Consider the following 21,408-nt stretch of genomic DNA (forward strand, 5'->3'; position numbering starts at 1 on the left):
TATTCCTCCAAAATAAAAGAAATGGACTTGAAGAATGTATATGCAATGGATGTCAATAAAGTTTATTTAAAAAGAAGCTCGATAAGAGCGCGTGCTAGCGGTAAGCCATACCATTAATACACATTAAATAACTACTTTTTGACGTATAAAACTGACCGTTTCTTAAAGTTTAAAATTTATAAATGGTTTAAATAATGTTTTTTTATTACGTCAACATTTTTTAAAACTATACCTTTTCAAATTATTAAAACTCTCCGTTTTTTTATTTAGATAAATATTAGCTGCTATTAATTTGATTTTTTATAACATCGGAGGAAACATAAATGCTTCGAGTTTTATGACATAAATTTAAAAAAAAAAAAGTGGCAAAAGTGCAACTTCCGGTGGTGCGCTCCAGCGGATATCACGCAGATGTCTCTTCTTACAAAGCCACAGCTTCCAGCGCATCACCGGGCGGTAGCCGGCAGAAAGGATCTTGTTGCGGTTCTGTTCTGACCGGCGTCGAATCTACTTGTTGTGCTTCATACGTTTTCGCAGACGGTTCTCTTAAATTGACTGTTTTTATCTTTGCTCAGAGCGACCAGATGACAGAACGACAAGCGAAGCTCTAGCATTTAGAAATGGCAGCCGACGAAATTGACTACAATATCGTGTTTCCTGATGCGAGCACCTCAGGTTAGCTTGGCTTCATTGTAAATTATGCATGATTTTTTGTGCCTTTTTCCCATCTACGATTTTCAACCGGAAGCGACAGAAGTGCCAGCCAGTACTGATAAATTAGCTAGCTAAAATTAGCTTGTTGTGCTAACGCGCTGTTGTGTTGTGCTGTTGGTTTCAGAGAGACACTGGCAGGGGACAAAGGAGCCAGTTGTGATCCTGCTGGGCTGGGCTGGATGCAAAGACAAACATCTCTCCAAGTACAGCTCCATCTACAGTGAACAGGTCAAGAATTACAAGAAATAAATATATAAATAAAACTACAAATCCCAGATGCAATGACTACAAGCCACAATTGTCTAAGGCCCAGAAACTACATTTGGTGACCAGAAATGATAGATCTTTGAATTTTGAACGAAAATAAATGGCTCAATAGAGCTAAAATTAAACAAGTAGTTAATATTTTACAACTTAATGATCACCAATAAGAAAATCTGGTACAAATATCAAGTTGTCTTCTCTATTTGTGCTCTAAACTCCACCAAATTGCCACAGGACATAATTTAGGTGGTTTGAAAAGTCTTAATGGATCAATTTATGTAATTACAGGTTTTATTTCTGCTAAGTAAAGTTTATTATTCAGTACTAAAGGCTTGATCACTCCTTACCGTGCCCATTACCATAATTCTTTACGATGTTCCGTGTGGGCGTCAGGTACGCAGCAACAAATTCCACACTTGTCAGCACGTTTCCTCAATGTTTGGGTATGGTTTTGTTTTTTTTTTTTACTTATTTTGTACCTTTCACGAAGCTGTGAAATTGATTCAACATCATAAGTAGGCTCAGAAATGTCTAAGTCCACTGTACCTTGTTTGTTCCAAAGAAAAGTTTAAGCTATCCCAGAATGCACTGTAAATTTTCCAATGTCTTTCGATGACAACGCTTCTCGGTACATACCAGATGACTTTTTTTTATTTGTCTGTTTACAGAACGATCCCCCTCATTCACAGTTTTCTCTGCCTTTCTCACCTTTAGGGATGCGTCACCATCCGGTACACGGCTCCTCTCAAAACCGTCTTCATCTCCGAGTCTTTTGGCTACAAGGAGCTGAGCAGCACGGCGATGAAGCTGCTGGAGATCCTCTACGACTACGAGGTGGAGAACAGCCCCGTCGTCTTCCACGTCTTCAGCAACGGCGGCTTCATGCTGTACCGCTACATCATCGAACTGCTCCAAAGCGACAAACAGTTCAGCTCGCTGTGCGTCATCGGAGCCGTGGTGGACAGCGCCCCGGGGAGCGGGAACGTCCGAGGAGCCCTCCGCGCCCTGACGGCCACCCTGGGGCCTCAAATCAGCCCCGTTATAAGGTACACCCTCCTAGCGCTTTTTGCCGTCAGTGTTTTCCTCCTGCGGGTGGCGCTGTACCCATTGACGAAGTTCATTCACAAGAACCACTACGACGCCGTGCAGGACCGCCCCCCTGCCTGGCCTCATTTCTACCTGTACTCCGAGGCGGATCAGGTGATCCGGCACAGTGACATTGAGCGCTTCATGGACTCTCTGAAGAGGAAGGGCGTCTCGGTGGACGGCTTCGATTTTGTTTCCAGTCACCACGTCAGTCATTTCCGGGATTTCCCTCAGCAGTACACGCTCAAGTGCCGCAGTTTCCTGGCTGCCTGCATGAAGGACTTGAGAGGACTGAACGAAAACGCAGAGGAGTTCAAAGAAGACGACTCTTGGAAAGGAATTCACTGAGACTGTACTGCTGCCTTAAACAGCCTTGGAAATCTGATTGTAATAGTGTGCAAACATCTGTGGGCTTACAGAGCTTTAAAGACCCACTCCCATGAAAATCGCGTTTTAAAAACCCATTCCAGTCATCTTTTAATATAATTTGAAAGGTTTTCCAGTAGTCTTTTAGTTGTGTTGTTTTTAACCAAAATTTAAAATAAAACTGACATTTTCTAGAATAGAGTTTCAGCAGAGTGGCAGTACTTCATCATACTGCTAGCTCTCAACCTAGCATTAGCAGTGCAACAAGCAATATTGGAGCTATCCAGCCGTACAGCTCGTATTAAGAAATCAAGGATGTACATGGATCTAGAAAAAGTCTGTGTACCCTTTGGGATTACTTTGATTTCTGCATGAATTTGTCATAAAACTGTTCTGATCTTCATCTAAGTCACTTAAACTAATACAACATTGAATGTGTAAGCATTCAAAGTGCAGGGTGTGACAAATATGTGAACCCATGGATTTAATAACTGCTTGACCCTCTTTTGTCAGCAATAACTTCAACCAAGTTGAAGTTGCATTAGTTTAATCCAGGATTCTACAACCTGTGACACAAAGAGCCATTTGGTCCAAATAACCAGGGAAAGCCACAAAGTCTCACTTCCTGTTTAGCAAAATATAATTTATTTATGTTTTTTGACTGTTGAGCTATTCATTTATAAAAAAAAAATGTAGCTTTCCTATTTGCACAATAATTGAATTATAACAGTATGACTTTTTTTTTACTGTAATTTTCTTTATTTTTTTTTTACTTTTGAAAGCAGCACATACAAGTTCTTTTCAAAATAAAATACACCCTGCTGCAGCAGAGTTACTTTGATTAAAATGTTTAAGAAAAAAACTTTTAACACTTTGATTTTGGTGCACCATTCTCCTTTTTCAGAATTTTACTCTCAAGTATAAATATGACTGTGTTGCACAGCAGGGGAAAACCTAATAAACCTAATAAACTAAAACAAATGAATCAGAACAACAAACCTATTATTTTATTTAAATCTTTAGTATCTTTCTTCAATCTCAAAGAGCTACAATGGAGGAATGAAAGACCTGCATGTGGCTCCGGAGCCTCAGGTTGGAAACCCCTTGTTTTAAGCCGACTGTGTTTGTCATGTGATGTCACCTAGATGGAGATCAGAAAATATTTTATGACAAATTCATGCAAGAATCCAAGAAATCTCAAAGGATTCAAATACTTTTTCTTGCAAATGCATTCGTCTACAACTGAGAGAAGGGAGTTCGTGGCCCCACTCATTGTAGCTTGTACGTCACAATTAGAAGCTTTTTTTTTTTTTTTTTTTTTTTACTCCTGATGACTATTTGAAAAAATAAATACTCTGAAATGCAATTTTGGGCTTAAAATGTCTTCATATATGTCCTCTGTCATGAGAGACATGCCACAAAAAGCTGTTAAAACCCCCAAAAACAATCATCAGGAAAAGGCAGGTGTCATCTGCATAACTCAAAGTTTATGCTATGTTTAAAATGTGATTTTCATCAGAGTGGATCTTTAAAGAAGACATTCTCTTTTTTTTCCTCTTTTTTATCTGTAGCCTGGACTAAACCTTCTAATATTTCATTCTAAATATCTAAAGAAAGCTTTTAATTTGAAAGTTACACGACTTTCCTGCAGTGTGGTTTAAGATTAGTCGTACAGTTTCTGTCTTCCATTGAAGGATTCGTTAACGGAATGTTGCACAACACTGAAGCCTGGTAGTAGTGAGTGGTAGAGCAGAGATGGACTTCGTGGAAACTCTTGTTAGCAACTAAAATGGTCATTGTATCTACTGAGTTCTCTTTCATGTTTGGAGCACACGGCTAAATATGGTTTTCCAAAGTGACATCATCGATCAAGCTGGTTAAAATCAGTACCCCAATCTTGTCTTTTTTTTCTTTTTTTTGAGGTTTTAAAGACTGAAACTTACATTTCCTTTTCAAAATAAAGCTTAAACGGGCGTAGAAAAACATTCAAACATCAAAGACTACTCAAAGGCACAGAGGATATATTTAGATCAAAGTTATGAGAAAAGTCTAAAATTCCTACTAATCCATTTCACATGTTCACAACTTTTGGGTGGCTTTAAAAACAAAGTGATACATTTTAATTTCTAGTAATTTTGCTTATTTATAGGTTTTGCTTATTTATTAAGGGTTTTAATGCATTAAAGTTATTAGTCCGTTATATAGCAAAAGCTATAAGGCTAAATTTTCAACAAATAATTGACAAAACCCTTTAAAATTTATCTTTTGAAGTATTTTAAATGCTATTTTAAACACTAGTTGTGCTGAATTTCTAATACATGCCTCTATATATTCTGTATTTATTTAATATAAAAAACAGATTCAAATTCCAAATGTTTCAAGAAAAGTGATTTTTCTCCACTGTTTGAGGCAGAAAAATCTTTTACTTTATGAAGTGAAATCTTCTTTTAGTCGATAACTGGCAGATTAAACCTCCTTAATATGTGACGAGAGGTGATAGATGAAGAATGTAAATGTCAAGCACAACTGATGTATTCTATTTAACTTATGTGCCTTTAATAAATGAACATGACCACACTTTATCTTGCACTTTTTCTCTTGTTTTTTTACGTTTATTTTCTGGAAAACACTGTTAGTGAGCTTTTATTTTGAAAATAAGGGGATGTTGACTATTTTAAGTGAATACATAACACAGAAAGCTTCAAAACAACAAGAAAAAAACTTTTATTTTAGATCTGAACAATAAAAGTCAGAAAAGCATAAATAAGTTTATACATTTGGGAAAAAAACACTAATTTTTAGGCAGCTCACTTTTATTCACTGAGATGATCTGAACGAAATAGAAATATGAACACATACTATAAATGTGTGTGCTGAAATACTATCAAAATCTGACAAATTGATTTCTTAATCCATCAGGAAAAAGAGGCCGCAGTAAACCCAAGCAGCCAGAGGAGGCGCAGTTGTGCAACAGAGGCACAACAACATTTGATCTTACAAGTCACAAGATCTAAGCCTATATATAACACGTGGTTTCAGCATCCTCCAGTTTGTTTTCCAACCACATTAGCTGTTTACAATAGTGGCGCACCGTGAGGGCCTGCAAAGCCTTCAGTGAAGGCCTAAAGTTATCTGAAAATAAGTATCTGAATCACAGAGAAATGTTTTTTTTTTTAAATATATACACACACATTTGTCCAAAACATACTGTTCCGTCATGCTTCTCTCACTGTCAGACAGCTTTTTCACATGAAGTTTCTAACCAATCAGAATTTAGCCCTCACTTGTTGCTAGGTTCATAAAACTTTAAGAATGTAAATTTTCCACATAAATATGAATAAAAACAGGCAGAGATATTTTTCCAGGAGGAATCAGCTTAAATATAAAATAACTTTCAATATTTTACCCTCCATAAAACTATATTTTGTCAAAATTATACAAGTTAAAAATAAACGCAAGATTAATAACAATAAAATAAAATGATCTGAAGGGCCGGATATAGTTACCTGGAGGGCCGGATCCGGCCCCCGGGCCTTGACTTTGACACGTGCTGAAGACAGTAGCTGCTCTTGATTTTTCTTAGATTACTCGCTGTTTTGCAGTTAACAATAGAAGAAGGCAGAGAAGTTGATTAAGTTGTTGATATATTGCGTAAGTGATTCTTAATACAGACTTTTCTGAAAAAATTGGTCATCGTAAAAAAAAGGCCGCCACACCCCGAAGCTAGAACAGTCTTTCCCTCTTTTTTATTTGCTTTAATTTAAGTTATTATCATCCAAAGATTTCCAATTTGATCTGATTCCTTCTGACTTAAAGAAAGCTTGACTTCTGCTGGTGCATTTCACCACTAGAGGGCTCCCTGAGGGGGAGGACATGAGATAACATGCAGCCTCTTCAGTAGAGCCTTGTCAGGAGACATGAGGGACTGTGGCACGCGTGACTGAAATCGCCCAGTAGGGATGGTTATTGAATGTCTGCAGCTTGTCAGATTGTGACATTTGGAAGAGCAAGCAGTTGGCATTTGCCTCTGCCACAAGCCTGGTGCTGGCACTTCATGTATCATGAAGAGATGCTCAGAGGAAAGGGAGAAGGAGAAAAGTTTCCCCGTCTGCACAGACAGATGAACATCGCTTACTGGAGTGCACAGGAGGTGAGCTGCTGTTCCTGCACACAAGTCTTTGTCACTGACAAGGTTTTGCTCCGCACTCTGGTGCTAAAAGTTCGACAAAGGCAACTTTGCATCACTTATAGTGTCAGCATTTGAGAGGAAAATGAATAAAATTCCATTTTTACGGATATATGATGACAGCTTAAAAAATGGTGACATGGTCTGATCCAATTTTAATCACTACATTGTATTTTTTTTTATAATATTTATGAATTAAAAATGTTTTCTTCAAATTTCTCTAATTTTATTTTCATTTATTGACAATCCTGACACTTTTTATTTAGTAGAACTTTTTGCAAAGATTTTTTATTTTTATTTTTAAGATTTTCATTTCAGCCTTTTTGCTGCTCTTTTATTCAGAAATGTATTCAGATCACAACTGAAAGTGTCCACTCTGTGTCAAACCAAAAACATACTGTTGTGCTATTTCAAAATTAAACAACTTTTTTTTTTTTTTTTTATGTTATTAGTGAGTGTTTTCATTGCATTTATTAAAACTACTTATATAAATGTTACACTAAGCGGCTGGGTGGCTCAGTGGGCTAGGTGAAGGGCTGACATGCTGGGTTCAATTCCCAGGGTTGTCCACTGATCCCCACCCAGATTGGGTCCTTAGGCAAGACCCTTGATGCTGACCGTAACTGGGTCCCTGTGCCCATAAAGAACAGGGTTGTGTCAGGAACAACCCCAACACTGGCAGGCGGAACGTGAAGACAACCCGGAAGTAACAAAACGTTGCAGTACCGGCACTGACCAGAGAGGCTGGTGCTTAGAGTGAGCAAATTCCCATAGACTCCCATGTTAAAATCCTCATTTTCAGCCCTCCAATAAACCCCTTTAATGCCTGGTGCTTAAAGTTTTTATTTAATCAATAGCTGCATATTTGATCGATGACAACTCTGAGGGGAGTGAATTTTTTTCTAAGTTTGTAATTTTTTTTTAAACAGCATTTATTTTCGCTTAATGAGGGGGCGTGGCCTTTGATTGACAGGTGACGATCGCAGTGGATTCTGGGAGCAGTGCTACGGTGTTTTGCTGTCTGCTGCAGATTTAGCGTTAGCATGAGCGCTATATTTCAGTTTTTGTCCTGCTGCCATGCTGTAAACTGTTCTAACACGCTCTCTGGGAGTCATCTGGTGTCTTTTCTTCGGTAAGTACTAAAAGAATAACTTTATATTTTCCGGCCCGCACCGGACCGCTCAATAGATACGAGACTTAGCTTAGCTAGCTAGCGAGATTTCGTCACGTTTCCCAGCATGCACTGCGGCTCAAACTGTATCTTTTTAAAAGAAAAAAACATTTAAAATCATTTTTGTTTTCACCCTATTTTATTTAAAACTAACGATCATATAGTGTGTAATGCAAATTTGCCAAAAAAAACTGGAGTTAAAACCATTTGTCTGCGCGTGTGGGTAACAGAGGGGTATAAATAGCAATCGGCGACATTCGTCTATTGGTTCAAACTTGGAAGTGTGCTGACGTGCTGGAAGGCACCTCGAGCTGCTCCTTGCACCCTGGGGGTTAACCCGGGGACCCGCCAGGGCGCTAGGAGCAGCTCGAGCGGGGGACCGGTGAAGGCGGGCGGTAGAAAGCGATTACCGTAAAATACAAGGGCACCCAACTACATGTCTCAGGCGCTACCAGTGAGTACTCAGCACAGTACAAGCTGGTAGCGAATACTGGACTGTAGAGCTTACTCAATGAGTACCCTGCCAGTTCCCCTCCCAGGTTTGAACCCACCAGACGCTTGGCCAGCGTCTGGTGTATTTTTTTTTTAATAAATGTTACTATGTTAGCTATGACTGAATATTTCTAATGTTTTTCTTACTGATGAATTATACACGTAAGGGATAATACCGACGAAGTGTGCGTTAATTTCTCATAATGGAGGGTTTTATCCCGCTTATACCATGGTCATTTACAAAATAAATAAACATTCGATCAATATTTAGTACTTTATTCTTGTTAATTCTTTGGTTTAGCTCATTTTTCACAAAAAAAGCGGACTATTTGATCGTGATGCAGCTTGTTCTCACGGTGACACCGCGGAGAGCCTGAAGCCTTTACAGACCTCAGCTGCAGCGGTAAACTGTCGCTGTTTTGAAAAGAAAAACCGGACAAATTAGGATTTTTTCCCTTCTTTTTCTGAAGTTAAGCCTTTAGTGGGCAGCTACAACATAAACGGCACACAATCAGCTTCTGTCTCTGTGTTTCATTTCACGGCAGGTTCGCTCTTCTGAGCTGCTCTAAAAGAAGAAACTCCCTCTTGTGGTGAGACAGAAGACTACACCTTTTTCATGCCGAGTACTGTTTTATTAGTGGGAGAATAACTAATTTTATAAACAAATGATCAAAGTTAAGCCCAACATTATGGGGTGGAGGGTTGAAACTATGTCCTATAAAAAAACAGTTTTTTTTTATTATTATTATGGGTAAAAACTGCATGGCCATAATAAAAAAGGACACTTTGAAAAGAAAGAGACTTTGAGATGTTAACCTTAAACAAACAGGTTAAACGAGATTGTCAACCTTTAAGCATCTTCTGTCTTTATTTAACTGATGCTGAAGTACACAACATCTGTAAATCCAGAGGTTTGAAGAAACAAAGAAACGCTGACACACCCATAGTCTGCAGAGTCATGGAAATAGTCCTACAGAGATGAAGTAGGTCATAATCAGTGAATTGCTGACATGCAAACGCATCTTCCAATTGGAACTCACAGGGAACTGAGCGCTTTGAAAAAAGGCCTTGGCAAAGACAGATGAAAGACGAAGGAGCAACAACAAGAACAAAAATAGATTAATTTTGTGATTCCTGCTGCTTCTGCATGCCACACCGAGCTTGAAATACTTGGAGAGCATGAAAGGTGAATCAACGAGAAACTGTCACTTCCAGATTCATTTAAAGACTGAATCACTTTCTTCTGCTGCTGTCTCACAGACACCACACCAATCATCTTTCAGTCTTTTTGTCATCCATCTATTACTGTAGTATGTTCAAGTTTCTCCCAGGTCTTTGAACACATTTTTCCAAGTACTCACCTGTAAAGATTCATGATGTAAATAATCCACCTGGAGAATTGAAGCTGTTAGCCGTTAGCATTGAGGAGTCGCAGACGGTACTAAAACAAACCGCAGGAAAAGCGGGCTAACTCGGTCCCGCCCCTTTCCTCCATATTTGGAACGTCCGTGTGAGGCGGAGTTAACTCCAGCCAATATGGCTGCGGCCATGAGCTGAATATTCAGGCTTCATTTCAGGGACTGTGGAAGTCAATGGGTGACGTCAGAGATGATGCGTCTAATTATATATTAAGTCTATGGTCAGGAAGGGCATCTGTCATAAAAACTCTGCCAAATCACTGATGCGAAACAGTGGGTGCTGTTATGCTGTGGCGACCCGAAAGGGATAAGCTGAAAGTGAACTACTACCTATATTAATGTTACACTATTGCAATATTATTAGAATGATAATATACTTATAAAAACACTTTGCTGATGGAGGTGGTCTTTTAAGGGGAAAAAATACAAACATTATTGGCTCTTTTGTTGTTTTTGAAAATGACCCACTTCAGAATTTTTCATAACTTATTAGTATAATGTAATAAATAAATAAAAGGAAGAAATAACAAGTTAAACTTCAAACTGACTGATCACAAATAACAAACTTCTCCGAAATGAGTCCAAGAATAGGATGCGGAAAACACTAAAATCTATTTATAATTGGTCAAAATGGAGCATGCACGGATCTGGTTGAAAACTTTTTAAAGAGAATTACAAAATCAAGCCATTATCAACAATTGAATGTGAAAATAAATTTTCGCATTCTTTTTTGTAAATACGCAGAAACACCGCATCCATTTTTTGGCCACACATTATTGAGTTGGTTTACATGTAAGTTTAGGTGAATTTTAGGTTAAAGGGGGTTTACAGTGGTTAAGAATTTAAAGAAAGTTCCATCCATCCATCAAAAACATAAAAAAAACAATTTAAGAAGCTGTCAGATTCACATTTTGCCATATAGACCCCAACAAACACATTCAATTCTTTTATTTTTAGTTATAAAATAAACCCTCTGCATTACATCTCTATAAATCCATTTCTTCAAGTTTTTTTTTCTTTTAAACCAAGTGTCCTATACTGTGTTTTTATTTAATTTTATTTCATTGTTTAGATCTTGTCATTATTCCTGTTTGGTGGGATTTTTTTTTTTCAAATTCTGTTTTTATTAAGTTACTTAAATTATTTCTGTGTGAAGAAAACTTCCATTGAGTATAAATCTTAAAAAAAAAAAAAAAAAAAAAACCAGTAGAAACCTTTTCTTAAATGACATTTGAACAAATCGGATAAAATTTTGCAGCAAGTACATGTTATATATCGCATAGAAATAAAAAAAAAAGAAGATCATAATATATCAGATTGTTTTCCTCTGAAACAGTGACATCAACACTCCTGTAGAGGGCAGCATTGACTCACAGTTGCTGCTGTTCCAGCAGCTTCACCTGCATCAAGTTACAACCCAATGGACATTATTTTTGGGGGGCTGCTGGGGTGTTTTAAAAAAAAAAAAATAATAATAAAATATATATATATATATATATTAAAACAGTGACAAGTAAATAACACATTTTCCTTTTATTTACAGTATTATTTATCCCTTTTTTGAATAGATTTTCTGTCACTAAACAACCGTGAAAAGGTAGAAACTGCATTGGAATGGGTTTTAACAGGTTTTTTTTTTTTTAAGCACAAAAAAGGAGTCTAGAAATGGGAGGAACCCACGGCCCCACCCCCTTCACAAAAAGCATTGAAAGAAGAAATTACCTCCATGGAAGTTAATGAAGTCTTACAAGTTGATGAGGGGAAAATTGCGGCGAAGAGGGGTCAGTGCTTTCTCTTTAGCCTTTCCCTCTTCTGTGGAAAATGGCTGCGGTCAAGATCCATACTTTTAGAGGACGCTGAGCACGGCAACAAAGAGATGGAGAGAAAGAGATGAAGGGGTGGCGATGACGGTAGGGAGGAAAAAAAAAAAAGCACCAAGATTAATGGTATTAAGTGGTAGCACTTGGCAATGCAGTAACATATCGTCTGCGTTCTCTATTACGGGCTGATAGTTTCATAGGCCTTGGCTTTACACTGTGACTTTTAGCTGTGATTTACAGGATTCAAATAATCCGCCGCGGCTTTTCATCATCACAAGACCTCTCCTGTACGGAGCAACGTCTGTGCCGAATTTATCGAAAAATACAATCGCCGACTTAAAACAGGTTAATGTTTCCCTTCTGCTCCCCGGATCGCTGGTTATCATGCAAAGAATTGAACAATTTTCCTCCGGTTTAATGTCACTGCGAATTGGAGAGTCGCATTTATGTACATGTTGACATTTGGGACGCTTTGCTGTGAACCGGGTTTCCAGATCGTTGGAAGGGGATGTGCATTTTTATCGGACAGAAACATACACAGGGAAAGACATAAAGTCAAAGATAGCATCTGATGGATAATGTCTGCCCTTCTGCTGATTTTTCACTGATTTTTTAATAATAACGTGTGACATTTTGGTTTTACGGCTGACATTCTTGTGGCAAGTTTTCTACGATATAAGTTTCTGCTTCTTCTATACCTTTTTTTCCTATAGAAGTCTGATGATACAAATCTTATTCTCACTCTCATTTCTTCTGGGGGTGTTTCCCGCTGCTTTTTATGCGACACATTTTCTTCCCACTCCACAGGACCCGGCGTGAAGCAGGGAGCCAATGATAAGTCACTCAAGTCGCACTCTCATCCCTCTAATGAGCAAAGTATCCCGCGGAAATCGCATCGGAGACAGCATGGCTGCTCCCCGGTGCACACGCAGAAGTAAATGTGCCACGAGTGCACGCTAACGCCTTCAATGGGATGAAATCCGGAGGATTGGTGCTAACGTCGGATCTGCCTTTGAGTAACTTTAAAAGGTCTCATGGTGTTGGGGTGGGAGAATTGATGCGTCTGTGTGCGAGGGGCTGCAGAGGGGAATGGGCTCGCTGGACCAAACAGGGGAAGCCGTCATCAAAATCCCCCCGTGGTCTATCTCAGTCCCTCAGCCCAGTGCTTAAAACCAAAAGCAGCAATAAAGAGATGGAATGGTAGATAAAGAAGAAGAGCGAGAGCATCAGCAGTGTGGAAACCCCTCAGCGTGTGTGCAGCCTATTCAAAGCCGGAGTGTGTCAGTGCAGGAGGCTGTGCATGTGTGTGTGTGTGCGCTTTTCTTCACAGATGTCCTTGAACAGAACCCCCTCTGCTCTGCAGATCCCTGCTGCCACTGGAGAACATTTGACAAGCAGCAGGCTCTTGTTAGACGCTGTCAAATTAAAGGTGTGTGCAGGTCCCAGTGTGTGTGTGTGCGGCTCTATTCAGAGCCCTGTCAAATTAAAACTACCAAACAAACTGTGCGTGTCACACAGACAGGAGAAGTTCTGTGTACGACGGCAGTGGTGAGCTCAGGGCTGCTTTGTCTGTTTGTGTCATGGTAAAAAAAAAAGGGAGTTATTTTTTATATGCATCTTTTACTTATTTGCAAAACACAAATACATGCATTGCTGCGGAGGAGGAACCGAAGAGGGAGCAGCTTAAAGTAAAACTGTCAAAATTGTGATTTACTGGTCGCAAAAGCAGAACTCAGGCGATGGAATCTGTGTTGCAGTGGAGGATTTGAAAAGAGAAACCGTGCAAAAGACTTATTAAAGCCGATTTGAATTGTTGTCAATTCACTCGTAAATAAAGGTTTGTTGAAAAAAACAGAAATATTTAAAAATGTGAAAATAAAATCACTAAAGATTTTTGAGCAATTCCTGGAATTGGTACGGAGCTACAGACATGACATTATAATAATAATAATAAATTGTTCCCTCAAATTAATGATTTGTGGTCACAAATTAGCATCATATTAGCGAATTGAGAGCATATGCTTTCAGTCGAGGGCACAAATGAGTATTTTGTGGCCACAAATTTGTAGTAAGAATTAAAGTTACTCGAATACAAGTTTTTGCCAACAAATTGCTTGTTTGTGGTAAAGAAATACTAATTCACGGCTTAACAGCTTAAGTGGTGACTATCTAGAATTTTTTAGACATGAAAAAGAGGATTTTGTGAACACAAACTTGTGTTTTGTTGACACATTTTGCCATTTAGTGGGCACAAATTACTATTTTGGGGGAACAAGTAATATGAATTGAAAATATTAAAATACAAATGCCCAAAAAATACAATTTGTGAAGACAAAATGCTGATATGTGTCAACAAAATACAAGTTTGTATAGTCAAAATTCTAATTTATTCCCACAAAATGTTTTTGCCAACAAAATCCTAATTTGTGTGCAAAAACTGCTACTTTGTGCTTATGAAATACTAATTTGTGTGCAAAAAATGCTAATTTGTGCTGACAAAATGCTGATTTGTGCACACAAATGCCAATATGTCCCAAGAAATTGCTAATTTGTGCACTGAAAAGCCTTATTTGTGTATAATAACTGCCGACAAAATGCTAATTTGTGCCCAGAAGATTAAAACTTGTTCCCACAAAATGTTAACCTATTGTTTGCCCAAAAAATGTAAATTTGTGTGCTCTACAGGCAAAATTTTTGAGAGCAAAATGCCAATTTATTTGCAAAAAATCCCATTTGTGCACATAAAATGCTCATTTGCATCCACAAAAATTGTAATTTGTACCCACAAAATGTTGGGCTTATGTTTACCCAAAAAAATGGAATCTGTGCACACTCAAGACTAATGTTTTGCCAGTAAAATGCTCATTTGTGAGGAAAAAAGCTCATTTGTGCCTGCTAATTTTTGGACTCAGATGCCAACGTACCCAAAAAAACTTTTTCTGCTTACAAAATGCTAATTTATGTGTGAAAAATGCTAATTTGTTTGCAAAAATAGTGCTAATTTGTGTAGAAAAAAAGCACACTTGTGCCCATAATAAGCTAATTTGTGCACTCAAATGTCAATGTACCCAAAAAACGCTAATTTGTTGCCCACACAATGCTAACCCGTGCTCACAAAAATGCTAATTTTTGTGTGAAAATGCTAATTTGTGTGCAAACCATGCTAATTTTTGCCTACAAACATTTTTTGTTTGTATAAAATACTAATTTGAGCACACAGAATATCCTACTGATACTTGGTTGTACAAATTTCAAATTTGAGTGAACAATAAGGTTTTAAAATTTTCTCTCATGTTCAGAGCTCTGTAATGTAGAGCTAAATTTGACATTGAAGAAAAAGGCTTAAGAGCAGAGTTTTATTATTTTTTACCACTTAAAGTTACAGAATCATAGAAGGCCACACCTGAAAGTTAAACCCCCCCACATGTATGCAACTTCAGCAAAAAGAAGAAATGCAAAGAGATAAAACATCCTTTGACAGCATGCATGTTTATCTTTGCCTAAAACCATATATCTCATTAAACAGAGCAGTTACACTAAGACTTTTGAAATACAAGTAATCAGTTGTGCGTCTGAAAAATTATTCCTTGCAATTCAGAAACTCAAGCAAACACTGAGCCATGCCAGGTGATGAATGATGATTAAAACTCAAGGGAGAGTTGTAGGTTTTCATGCAGGTGGGGGACCGACACAGATATATATGCAGGCCGCCTTTATGTATGGAGTCTGCATCATTTATAGGATATCCAACTGTGTTTGTGGGGGAGTCCGCACAAAGCTTCTGCATCCGCAGTGACTAAATATATATTGCAAGAGCAAAATATTTACACAAGACAAATTCTCTACGGTAAAGTCACTTTGTTGGCTGTCATGACTAAATGATTGTGGAATTTCTGGCCTCCAAACTTGTGGTTTTTGACCAGAGAGCGGCTCAAAAGGACAGAATAATGCAAAGATATGATCATTTGTTTTCAATAAACTCTTAAAATCTTCCAGACCTAGATAGTGTTGCAACCTCAAACAAAGAATTCAAAAAAATTTAGTTACTTCTCGGTTATTTTAACACTGCACTTCTGAGTACTTGTGCAGCTGTAATTGCTGCTCAACTATTAGAGTCTTTGCTATGATCAAAATAGCTGACCATTTAAAGATTGATCATAAGATTTTTTCCACTTTTTGTTCTTTAAAAATCAGATTATGAGCTTTCTTTTTTTCTCCTGGAAATGCAAACACATAATGTCCCATATTCTATTTAAGTTACTTTTGACTAAATGTCATTTTGTTGCATTGTGGTGAACCATCTAAGAAAAACTGAGACGTTTGTTTCTAGAATGACCAAAGATTTCTGTTTTTTCTTTTGGATGTGCTTAACAGAGACAACAACAGACTATCCAAGGAAGCAAACTGTAATCCAGATTAAATAGCCCAGTGTGAACAATATCACCATTGCTACAAAAATGGTGAGCGATATTGAAGCTATCCTGTCATCTTCGAGTCGATGCATGAGAATGGAGCGAAGACGTCGGGGGACTGTAGCTTCTTTTTACATCACAACTACTATCTTTTTCTAACTGCATTTTTTGATTCAAAGCCGTTTGTCTTAATAAATACTCAGAAAGACAAATTAAAGCTTAATTTTCTTTATATATGTCCTGTATCATCAGAAAAATGCCATATAAACATGTTAAAAACACAATGTTCATTGGATTGTATTTGAGATTTTTGCTGTTTTGATGGTGGAGAAAACACATTTACTGCCAAGCCTCGCCAGGAAAGAAAAGGAGAAACTCTTAATAAAAACACAACCACTTTTAGAAGTTACAAAAATGAAAAAGCTGTGAGGGGAGACTACAGTTGTAAATATAGTTTAGCTAAGTGCTCTACTGTTCATTATATGATTATTTTTTACATTGTAATGTCCTTGCATTGAGTTTTAGGCTCAATTTGCAAAAGTCTATGATGTATGCATATGCTAGCAAGCTAATATCTTTAGAAGTTTTTTTTTTTTAAATTCTTGTGGCTGTGAAGACGATTTATCTTAAAGAGTGATGAGGGGTAGTTGCTCTCTATGCAAAATGCATTAAAGCTAAATGGGGAGTCTATTACTCAAATCTGGCTGATAATCCGTTAACTAAAGATCCCTGGCCCGCTAACTAAGTAGATTAAGATATGTCATTGCCACAAGATCACAAATGGAGGGGCGCAGGTAGTTAATCGGAAACAAAGAACACGCTAAAGATGCTACAGCTTTGCATAGAATATTAAACTAGGCCGTTCACACATAATACAGATATCAAGACGTATTGTTGCCCAATTAGTACTTTGCTTTTTTTCCAGTGGCTTTAAGGCACACATAAACACACAGCGCCTCCAGCACTTATCTACATACAGTGTTTCCCTGCCAGCTTACTTCATAGAATTAATTCTGTCCTCTCCTCCCACTCTGTTGTTGGTGTGTTTGAGGAATGCACTGGGGATTCACAAGGAGGCCCCGTTTTCTATAAACGCCGACAATTCATCACAGCTTGATTAACATACACGATTTTATCTTAACACCCCACTCCCTTTTTTTTTTTTTTCTTTTTTTTTATTCCTCCTTGCACTTTCTGCGTTACAGCCCTGCAGTGGTAATTACAAATAATTTATTCTAACCGGTTAATTAACTGATATCCTTTGCACAGAAATGCAGGAAACATTTTGCGTGGAGCCAAAGCTGTTGATTTTGCTGCAACTGCTTAAACGTAACAAAATCTAACTACACAAATGTCACATTTTTATTTAAAAAAAATACACATTTTAGTAGATTTGTGCTTAAAAATAATCAAGAGTATATTTGTTTTTCTTTCAGTTTTAGAGTTTTTTGAATGCAGAGTTGAACAATTTGTATGTTTGTGTGTGAAATTCTGCACAGAGAGCATTGGACTGCGATCAGCCGTCAACCTGACTAAATGAGGTCAACCACTGTCGACCAAAATAAAGCAAGGACGCCCACACCCATAAAAAATTAATGTGCTGCGACTCGATCTCCTTTTTTGTTCCTTTCTGGGGCACTGTGGTCTATGTGAGATCATCTAAACAATCGGCCATCGGTGGAATAAAAGGCACAAAAGAACTGAAAAAATGATTGACCATGCACTTCTTTTTTAATTGACTCCTGGAAGAATAAAATCCTGTCAAAAAAAGTCCAGCTAATTGTCAACGACCAAGACATATTTAGGCCATCGGGGAGTGTGCCTGACATGTTTAACAGAAATTGGTGATATTAAGAGTTTACACCTTAAAAGTAATATTTGTGTCTGGATATGGAATTTTATTTTGAAAAACAGACAGATCCAGAACTTCCTGTCTGCTAAATCCTGCATGTCTAAAACACGTCTTTCCATTACTTGCTACTTGGTACACTACATGGGACTTCACCACTTTTAAGGAAATCCAAATATACAATTCCAAAATTCAGTAACCTGATAATTTCCTAGAAGCTTCTGAAAAAAAAACTAGTGTCCATCGAGGCTCTCTAGATTAGTGAATATAGACCATGGTGCATTAAATTTAAATGATTTGTAAAAAAAAAAAAAAAAAGTGAAACCTTTTTATGATCAAAGCACAGTGGATTCAAAAGTTCATATGATTCTGTGATATATTGTGATATTTTGGGGGCAATTGATTAAAAATTGATTAAAAAATGCAAACAAGTCAATATTATGAATGTCTTAGTTTTGTTTTCTACCTGAACTCCAGACCACTAGTTGGCAGCACAACACACTGAACTTCTTAGAGCAGCTCTACACCGCGACCAAAACAACTAGACCTCACAAGAAGCAGCTTGTGTTTAATGTTCAGTCAGCCTCGTAGTTTTAGTTATGAGATGTGTACTACTTAGTTTTTACCTGGGATGGGTACCGACCTGAAACTCTCTGCCACATTGCCCCCGATCATATAAAATAAGAATTAGCTTCGTAGTGGGCTAAGAAAAGAATGAATGAAGCCGTCATACTCTTAAAATAATTGAAAAATTGCCCTGGCTCACTCTTAGGATATATTGTGATACGTATCGTGAGACACGTATGCGACGTGCATCCCATCGTCAGACTCTAATACGCCTCTAGTTCATGTCTATGAACTTCAGCAAACAGACTCAGTCATGTTAGGCATTTTAAAAAAAACTGATGCGTGGTGTCTGAAATGCATTAAAATCCAGAGAACTAGATCAAAGGTGTCGAACTCCAGGCCTCGAGGGCCGGTGTCCTACATGTTTTCCAACCAACCTGCCTTTGAAGCTACTTATTTGGTCAGACACACCTGATCCAGGTAATCAGCAGCAGATAAGGCAGGGTTTCTGGTAAACCAGCAGGATGCCAGCCCTAGAGACCTGGAGTTTGACGGTTCTGGGTTAGAGAGTATTGAGGGAATCTGGACAGGGTCACGGTTTAATCACTGCAGCGCACTTCTATAGATGGCACGTTTTATTTTTGCACAGATTCTGGAACAATTATGAAATGCAGCTTTTTGGTTTTACCACTTACTGAACTAGGGCACTTGCTGATTATTTACTGCAGTGGTCAGTGTTTGGTCAGACCATCGATCTTAAAATTTAGCACTGGATACATACTTGTTCATAGTTTGACCACAAAAATCATACATGTACATGCCAGCTTTTTCTGTTGTAAAAAGCAACTTGGGTGGATCAAATTGGCAAATAACAGACTAGCTGGCTGTTCCCATTAAATCATGGGTCTTGAGTAATTCTTGTAAAATGCTAACTTTTTTCTGATAATTTGTGCCTTTATTTCTCATATTTATTTTCTTTTTTCATGGCCCTAACGGGCCGGGAACCGGAACCGGTCCAGTACCGGTTTGTGTCTGGGCCAGGTTCCCTTCCGGTTAAGGTACCAGTACCGGGTTAGGGTACCGGTCAAGTACCGAGGACCAGTCTGCATGTGGCATTGCATCCGATACAGAGGGTTGTGGACCCTTAATTTTATGAACAGCCAGCACGTCAAAGACGGCAAGATGGGGAAGCCAAAAAGTGACATGGAGGGGGTCCTTGGCCAAACATCAATATGTGACGAGTTGGGGATGGGAATGTGTTGGATGATCTGGCCCCATGAGAACGGTTTTATACTGTGGAACTGTGATGACGAAACTTGCCCCCTCCACATTGCCGGCCCTGGGGATAGGCGACCTAGGCAATTGCCTAGGTCACCATCTACTGGAGGTGGCGCTAAATCGCAATGACTAAGTATATATACAGTGGTGGACAAAAGTGTTTATTACCCCTCAGTTAAAGAATGACAAACCCACAATTCTCACTGAAATCACTTGAAACTTACAAAAGTAACAATAAAATTTTTTTTTGAAAATTAAACAATCAAAATCAGCCATCACTTTTGAATTGTTGATTAACATAATTATTTAAAAAAACAAACTAATGAAACAGGCCTGGACAAAAATGATGGTACCTCAATAAAAGATTGAAAACTATTTGACCAGAGTGACATGATTAACTCAGGTGTGTCCTTTAATTGACATCACGGGTGTTTATTTATTGTTACTTTTATAAGTTTTGAGTGATTTCAGTGAGAATTGTGGGTTTGTTCTTCTTTAACTGAGGGGTACCAACAATTTTGCCCACGTCTTTATGTGTATATATAGCGCCTCTCCTCCTGATGCTGTCGGTTGGGGGGAGGAGAGGGGTGCGCCGCTGTTGTGCTGCTGCTGTTGGTGCTTCTTTAAAACATTAAGGATGGAAAAACAAGACCTTAAGGACAGCATAAAGGGAAAAAAGGAAGGAAGAAGAGGAAAATCTGTCTAAAGGCAGAAGTTTGTCTGTTTTACTTATATAACATTGTGTGGAAATTACATTTTGTAAAAAAAAAAAAAAAAAAAAGCCAAAGCAATTAAAATACCCATACTATGCTCCTCAGCACAACTAAGATGGTGGCGCAGTTGGTTAGTGAGCCATTCGATTCTGTGATCAAGTCCCACCTGAAACAATCAAACTAAATCTCTTGAATGAACTCTATCTAAATACGTAGTTGTAGAAGCTAATTCTTCTTTAGCAGTTCTGGTATCGCCTGTCCGTCCTGGGATAGGATCTCTCCCACATGTGGGAATCCCTAAGGTTTCTTCTTTTTTCCTGACTCGGTTTTTTAGGAGTTTTTCCTTACCGGGAGGGAGGGTCTAAGGGCAGGGATAACCAGTTTTATTTAGTCTTTTTAGCAATTGTTCATATTTTATGACTAATTTTCTGCATCTGTAAAATTACCGCCATGAAGCCCAATGAGGCAAATTTTCTTTGTGATTTTGGGCTATATAAATCAAATTGAATTGAATTGAAAAAGGTCGCAGTTTTCTGCTTTTGCCTTGGGCCCAATGCAGCCCAGCGCCACTTTTTGATTGTTTGGGTGTCCCCAACTCGACGTATATTTGACATGCTGGCGGTTCGCATTAAACCAAGGGTCCCCAACTCTTGGGATGCAGTACCAGACGGGACAGCAAATGCAGAACCTGCACTTGGTTAGAGTACCAGTAATGGTTCACGTCCCGAGGGTTGGGGAGCCCCTGATTAGGGTCTGTAGTCTGGTACCAAGCAGCCCTCTGAACTGTACTGGTTTGCGCCCTGGAGGTTGGGGACCCCTGATTTAATTGGAGCAGCCAGCACATAAAAAAAACACCCAAAATGTCAAAAAGTGACGCAGAGGAGGCCCAAACCATACGTCCATTTATGACTAGGTGGGAGTGAGAATGCGTTGGAAACTCTTGCATAGGGGACAGACACAGAAATCTTTCAATATAGAAGCTACAGAATTGATACAATAGATACAATAACTGTTTTCTTCACCCTAACACATAAATGAGGATGAAGTTGGAAAATGTTTCTATAAGTTCTGT

At 38.3% G+C, this 21,408-nt stretch overlaps 1 protein-coding gene across 1 annotated transcript; it reads left to right on the forward strand.

Annotated features, from left to right (window-relative positions):
• Positions 1-61: 61 nt before the first annotated feature.
• Positions 62-3,125, forward strand: tmem53 (transmembrane protein 53). Its single transcript, XM_024274293.2, has 3 exons — positions 62-675; positions 839-942; positions 1,693-3,125. The coding sequence occupies exons 1-3, from the start codon at positions 621-623 to the stop codon at positions 2,410-2,412; spliced, it is 879 nt and encodes a 292-aa protein (XP_024130061.1). The 5' UTR covers positions 62-620; the 3' UTR covers positions 2,413-3,125.
• Positions 3,126-21,408: the final 18,283 nt, after the last annotated feature.

The sequence above is a fragment of the Oryzias melastigma genome, linkage group LG17 (assembly GCF_002922805.2).
Source record: "Oryzias melastigma strain HK-1 linkage group LG17, ASM292280v2, whole genome shotgun sequence".
Classification (NCBI taxonomy): Eukaryota; Metazoa; Chordata; class Actinopteri; order Beloniformes; family Adrianichthyidae; genus Oryzias; species Oryzias melastigma.